This window comes from Rhagoletis pomonella, unplaced genomic scaffold (genome assembly GCF_013731165.1).
Source record: "Rhagoletis pomonella isolate Grant_MI unplaced genomic scaffold, Rhpom_1.0 Rhpom_scaffold_00003, whole genome shotgun sequence".
NCBI classification, from domain to species: Eukaryota; Metazoa; Arthropoda; class Insecta; order Diptera; family Tephritidae; genus Rhagoletis; species Rhagoletis pomonella.
Genome location: NW_023458557.1, coordinates 70,602,793 through 70,609,793, shown reverse-complemented (window position 1 = coordinate 70,609,793; position 7,001 = coordinate 70,602,793). Strand labels below are relative to the sequence as shown.

General features: G+C 38.7%; 1 protein-coding gene across 4 annotated transcripts in view; it reads right to left on the bottom strand.

The window, feature by feature from the left end:
* Window positions 1–1,413: 1,413 nt before the first annotated feature.
* The window catches only part of LOC118735430 (serine-rich adhesin for platelets), a 130,340-nt gene continuing 124,752 nt past the window's right edge, over window positions 1,414–7,001 (bottom strand). For all 4 annotated transcript variants that reach the window (XM_036465168.1, XM_036465170.1, XM_036465171.1 and 1 more), the window contains one exon: window positions 1,414–2,475. In XM_036465168.1, the coding sequence (XP_036321061.1) occupies window positions 1,856–2,475 (620 nt within the window). In that variant the 3' untranslated portion in view covers window positions 1,414–1,855. The remainder of the gene's footprint in view (window positions 2,476–7,001) is intronic.

Here is a 7,001-nt window from a genome sequence, read left to right as displayed (position 1 = left end):
CACCCATTTTGTCTTGTTGGCGCCAGCGAATGCAGAACAAACATTTCGTCAAATTTAAAAAGTAAAAATTTCACTACTAACAATTTAAAAATGTTCTTAAAACTTGCAAAGAAATTTGGAAAAGAAATATCACTGTTTTTGTTTTTAGGAGTAGGGTGGGAGTGTCATTGATAAAATTAGAGCGAGAGAAAGTTTTTCTTACAAAACCTTTCATTATTGAATCATGGGCCAAGAGTAAAAAGAATTTTGAAAGGCGTTGCTTTGTTGTTGCTATGTAGTTGTCATAACAAAAATATAAAATTGACTTTACCCATGCTTGTTCGGTAAGCAAAGGTCTAAACCAATAGATTTTTTTTAATATAACAATGTAGCTTATGTTTGTTCATTAAAGAAATCTTTTCATGCATTAAAAACTAAGCAAACCACACTTTCCGACAAAGTGAGAAGATGATGCATTTTGGCACGAATTTCCGTGGCCCTTTAAAAATTTGGTTTGTGGACAAGCCGGTCTTCATCGTCCTTTTCCATTCCATCTGCTTCGAGTTTCTCTATGCTTAACAAACAGAGACAGAAACTCAATCTAAAATCAAATCAATGCAGGGCCAGTTTCAGATGAGCAATTTAAGTGCCGATTGATGATAAAAAAATATTCAATTTCATATCATATATGTACATATTTAAACTCTATTTAATGTGCAATGTAGGCTATTTAAATATGAAAAATGCTGATTTTGAATGCAGATTCAAAATAAATTTAAACGCCATTTAATTCATTTTGGATGCTATGAATCCCCAAGTTTGATTATAATACCGATTCGTCATTAGCTTTAATTAATTGTTTAAGCACTCAATGTATCTGGTTACTTATTTGAATTTTTACTATATTTAATTTATTATCGGTATTTAACATATTTTTAAAGAAGTTTTTTTAGCTGTGGTTTGTGTCGCTAGCAATAAACTAGAATGAATACAATACAATTTTCATAAAACATTATGTCCCAATACAGAATATCGTTTACAAAATACCACAAAACATTTGGAATTTGAAAAATTAATTTAAAACTTAAACACACACATACAATCAACATACAAAATTAACATCATATCACCCCACTATCTAGTTTTACTTCCGCTTCCAAAAATAACAGAATTCATACATATTTACAAGTACACACATATCAACATAGGTTTTGTTAAAGTGAAACAACATTATGCTGCTAAAAAGGGCACTCCCTCATTCAGCAGCATATTATTGTTGTACTTTATCGCTAAGCTCACTTCTCACACTTTAATTGGGGAGCTAAAGTAATAGCAAGCTTTTAAGCGAAAATGCGGCATTAGATAACGTGGTTAGGCTTGAACGCAAGCGTGGAACTTGAAATAACTCAAGCGATGCTTAATCGGCTTTCATCGTTTTTCTGCATTTCCCGAAGCCATTGACACTGAACAAAAGATTGTATAACTTTTCAACAACGCACAGCATTCGTTTTCAGCTAATTTGAAAACATAATTGCATATTTGGAAAATATATGTATGTATACTGCCTAAGCATAAAACTGTATAAAAGAGGGAGAGAAGAAAGCGCGTGAATATTTCTTAAAGCTAGCATAAAGATTAGAAAATCCACTAATTTTAAGTTACTTAAGTGCGTGATCGCCAAATATATATATATATATCTGTATCTGTATATCATCTGTCTGTTTAGATTAATAATATTTAAGTGTATAACACACTCCCAATTTTCTTTTAGATTTAAATTAGCGAAAAAAATATCTAAGTGTATATGTATGTATATAAAAACGTTAAATAATTTTTAAAGTTTACAGTTAGAAATTAAGAAATAAAACCGTTAAGTTTAAGTGCTGGCTGCAGCATTCGAAGCCACCGCACTAGCTGTTGTTGGCTCCTCTTTGACTAAATTTGCCGCCATTTCGGCGCCTATGCGTGTGTCACTTTCGACGCTTATGGTGCTATCAGCTGTTTTCGTATTGAATTCATCAAGTATCGCGGGTTTTATTATTACTGCTGCAGCTTCCATGTCCTCCAACAATGCTCTTGCTCCCGCTCCTGCTGCTAATTGTTGGTGTTGTTGTTGTTCTTGTACCCTTTGTACTGCCACCTCAATGCCTGTTAGCTTTTGTAAGCTATGCAATGTTTCCTCGTTAATAGTATGTTCCGGTGAGATATTCTCTTTGATTTCTTGTTTCACTTCGGTGGGTATGAGCGTAACGTCGTGCTGCTCTGTTGGTGGTAATGTACCGTTACCATCAACGCCTCCTGATAAAAAGCCTCCTGTTGTGACACCTGAAACGCTAGTTATACCAGCTAATGTATTTGTTGTTGTTGCAGCTTCATTACCAAATGAGAGATTTTGACGAAACACCTTACTGAGCTGCTGCGAGGCATGGACGAATTTTTGCAAGAGCTGTTGCTGGGAGGAGGCGTCAGTCAAGGCGCAATCGGACAAATTGAAGGCTGTAAATAAATTGAAGGTTTATTTTATGAAACTTCTTTGTAGGTATATAATGTAAAACATAAGCATAGTTCATAAGTTAAAAGCTAAAACTGGTCTAACACTGCTTGAACTTTAATTTCTCATTAAATTCAAATAATTAGACTAGCCCGTGATATTTTAAATTAAATTTTAACTTTTCCTATCATTGCCAATCCAAAACCCGATTATAATCGGTTATTTTCTTTCCGTTAACGATTTAATTGTATCAAATTTTTCTTTCGATTAATCGAACGATTAGCCGGTTAGTTTTCAAAATAATCGAAAACAAACCATCAAAAATTTACTACTTTACTCAGGCAAGAACGTACGAAACAAAATTACGGAATCAAAAATTGTATAACAATAGCTACATACGTTTATCCTTGATTTATTGCAATTTTTTTATGTGAAACATAATCTGTGCACCGCCATACAAAAATTCCAAAAGTCAACTGTAAGTCCTAGCTACTTCAAGCTGGTACTCTATTAAACTCAAATTTAATGAGCTATAAAACTACCTAAGTACTCAAAATCTTTCTAAGAAATGTAATGAACAAGCTCGAGATTCTTACGAAAGTTTGTTGAATTTTTTAATATTGCACGAAGTTCGAAAGTTCGATTAATACAGTTTTTGTTAAGGAATAAACTATATTTTTATAAATAAAGCTTTAATTAAATAATAAAAAAAAATATTGTGGTGCGCTTATAATTTTGAAATGGGGTGCATTACGGACGGTATACTACTTTTCAACTTTATACTTATTGGTTTAAGTTGGTTTTTAATTTTCCCGATTGCTTACGCTTTTAATTCATAGCTTAAGTTTACACATTTTAACAAGAAATGCATCCTTTAATGAAACAGCCATTTTTTTATAACTTACTAAACGGTTTTTATTTTAATTTTATTTTTTTCATTTTAATCGAAACGAGCTATTAATCGGTTAGTTTTCTGCAATTAACAATCAAATGCTTTCCATTAATCAATTAGTCGATTATTAAATTGTTTGCCATCACTAGCAATCTGCTAAAATATCTAAATTTTTCATACTCCATTTAAAATTTTTACTGTTACGGCCGTTTCACACGATTGGCACATCTGTACAATGTTTTATGCTGACCCATTCCACTATGAGTAATTTGATCAGTTTGCGTGGCAAAAAGTCGTTTTTTCTACTTGCAAAAATAAACTTTTTGTCGTTGTTGCGGCTCCTAAACCCCGCTCGGGTCGGCTCATCCATCAACGTTGTATCAGGCTCAGCTAACGTGGGGCCCAGGAAGTGTGCAACTTCCATACGGAATGTCCATAGGGACAGGGGCGTTAGCTGAGTGGAGTTTTGTGGGTATGCGAAGAGGTGCCGTGAGTCATGTGGCAACTCTCCGCATGCCGGGCACTCATTGGGCACATATGCGTATACTCTGCTCAGGTACGAGTTTAGCCTGCTGCAGTAACCAGAGCGAATTTGGGATATTGTGGAGCGAGTCCCGAGGCAAAAAAAAACTTTGTCTCGGCCATATCGGGTGGTTGTGTGCCCTAAACGGCAGTCGGGAGTCTATATAACTCAAAACCGACTCCCTGTGAATGCCACTTAAGGCCTGTCGGTATCTAGTTGGGTCCAGAATTTGTGTGTTACGAATATCTGGACTTCGTCGGTCTTTTCGTACAGATACCTCCTGACGTGCCTTGGCGAGGGCTCTTCTGCAAGCAGTTGTCAGTTCGGGTGCCCACGTCTGTGGCACCCTACTAGGAACTGCTTGAAGAGCATTGTGTTATGCTCCCTGACGGGGACCACCTGGCCCTCGTCATGAAGGCGGTGTTAAGGGGCCATCAGGAGGCATCCTGCCGCGGTTCGTAGTGCCGTGTTTTGGCATGTCTGTAGTTAGGTCCACTGCGTCCTGCTAGTCCCCGGCGATCACGCGGGCGCTGCATAGTTTAGGATCGGCCGGTCAATCGCCTTGTATGTTGCCGTTTCTTTGTCTTTGCCCCAGGTGTTGCCGTCAAGCGACTTGCGGGTCTTGTTCTGTGCTCGGTTGACAATTGCGGTTGTATGCGTCGAGAAGGTGAGCAGACAATCGGAGGTAGGTCCGAGGATTTTCGGGTTATTCCCCATCGGAATTGGTTCGCCAGCGACGTGAATACCCAGCTGCAGTATGGCCTAATTCGTCCAGGTGTTAAAAGGTGTTGCCGAGGATTTCGTAGGAAGAGGGTTAGGCTTCTTGCAGTGAAAGTTCGGACAGGTAGTCGTTTACTTTCGAGCACAAGTCATCAATTCCATCCCGGACGCCATTATCGAGCAGCATAAGAGGCAATCGAGACTCCCTCTGGTCGTTGAAGAAGCTTTGATATATAGTAATTAAACAGCAATGGGAAAAAACCCTGGTTTCGGTTAAGGCCGCGAGTTATCTGAGTGTTTACGGCCTTAAGTGCTCTTGTTGTGCTGTGCACTTTACGGAACCCATGCTGATGCCTCGCTGGGGTCCGGTGCTTCGTGTAGTGCGGGAGTTTCAAGGCCTCCAGTGTCTTCTCTACTGGGGAAAGGAGAGTTATCGGAGGATAAGACTCTTCCTTGTTGGCCGGTTTCCCCGGGTTGAGCAGTGCGACCACCCTCCCCATTTTCTAGATGTCTGTCTACTCCCGTGGGACTCAATTGTGCCATGGCTTTGGAGGTCTTCGCCTTCCAGATGGCTACCTGAACTCCACCGCTGGCGAAAACCAGAGGTGCACTAGGTGTTGACACTTTGTGCAGCCTTCTGGTCACTTTACGTTTGGCTTTGAACGCCGGAAGATCCAGCGTAAATTGTCGGCTAAAGTGGCTGTCGTCACGCTTCGTCAAGTTGGAGAGTGACCTAACGGTTGACCGAAACTTGCTAACACCAGAGGTGAAATTGCAGGTCTTAAAGTGCTCTTCCCGCTTCTTCCGCTTATTTACGTTCACTAGTTGTCGCATCTCCGTGTTGAAATCTCTAATGCAGGGATTTCCGCGATCGGCCTGACGAAGGTTGTGACGCTCATCACTTGGTACAGCCGCTTTGGCCGGAAAATTCGCATGGGGGTCCGAGTTGCGGAACTTACGCTCACCTACGTGAATGTCGGTTGATTAGGGGAGGCCAAAGAAGGTGCTTTCAGTAACTTCCGCGAAGCCGTTCCAATCAGCATTGGAAAAGTTGACATAGGTTCGGTGTTCCGCGGAAGCAAAGTTGGCTGGTTTATGACTATGGGCAGATGGTCTGATGCTGCCCATAATCCTGGTGGGTGCGTCGTCGTTCACTGTGCAGAATGTCGAATCTTCTATCTGCTCAGCCAAGTGTGTTCTCCTATAATCATTCAACGGCTTGAATTTCAACGATCGTGGTGCGCGTTAAAGTCACAGACTACCATACGGTTTTCACCTCTGAGGAGCTCACCTACATATTTCGAGCTCGACATTGCCTGACCGGATAGCAATAACCTGACATTCTAGGATGGTAAGTAAGCCTATGGTCGATGTCTGCTTCGATGACACGATTTTTTTTCCAAAAACGAAAACACCGTTACTTGGTTTGAAGTTTTCTCTATCAAATACCAAGGACAAACAAGTTTATCTAAGTTTATCTGGCATAGATAAACTTTTTGTCCTTGGTATTTGATAAAGAAAACTTGAAACCAAATAATGGTGTATTAGCAGGTGGTTAAAACCGTTTTCGAATTTTTGTACTATTTTTTAGCTTTTTTCTAAATTTTTCTAATCATGTAAAAAATAAACAAATATATAGAAAATAAAGAAAAATTTAATTACTTTTAAGATCTATAAATGGTATATTCTTTTCTTAATTATTTTTAGGGAAAAATATATATTTCTGACATAACCCTTAACTTTTTTTTTTTCTTAGAAATGAAAATTAAAAAACCTTTTAAAATGTTGGCCGTATTTCGTCGTGTTTAGAATAACAAAAGAGTGTAATTGTAATTTTGCAATTTCTGCGAAAATTACATTATTTGTATGTATTCTTGGCACTGACAGTAAGTGAACTATTTACCATTTGGAAGGGAGAACTTAATAACTTCGTTGCTGCAAAGGCTGCTCCTTTTAACTTTACAACAGACAAATTAAACAAAAAATTGATTGTCAAGATTAGGACAAAGGCGAATATTTTACCATCATCGCATTAGATAATCTCAGGAGTTAAAAGCCCTTCCGAAAGGCCTTCCTGAGAGTCAAGAGACCTTCCACTCTACATTCCTTTCTCCTTTCTTTTCACTTCCGAGTGAATTTGAGTCAAGTTCGCTTTGAATTCAAATTGGCTGTGATTGAAATTCACTCGGAAGTAAATTGCAGAACCTGCCCGAATAAAAATTTATGCATTCGCGTAAATTTGAAATGGATGGCAATCAAGGAAGCACTTTTTTCAGCCCTCTTTGGGTAGGCCTCTTAGAATGGCTTTACTTAAGAAGGCGGCTTCTAACTTCAACATAATCAATCAAATACGAGACCTGCTCATCGACAACGTTTCATCTACACGACTGCTTTGG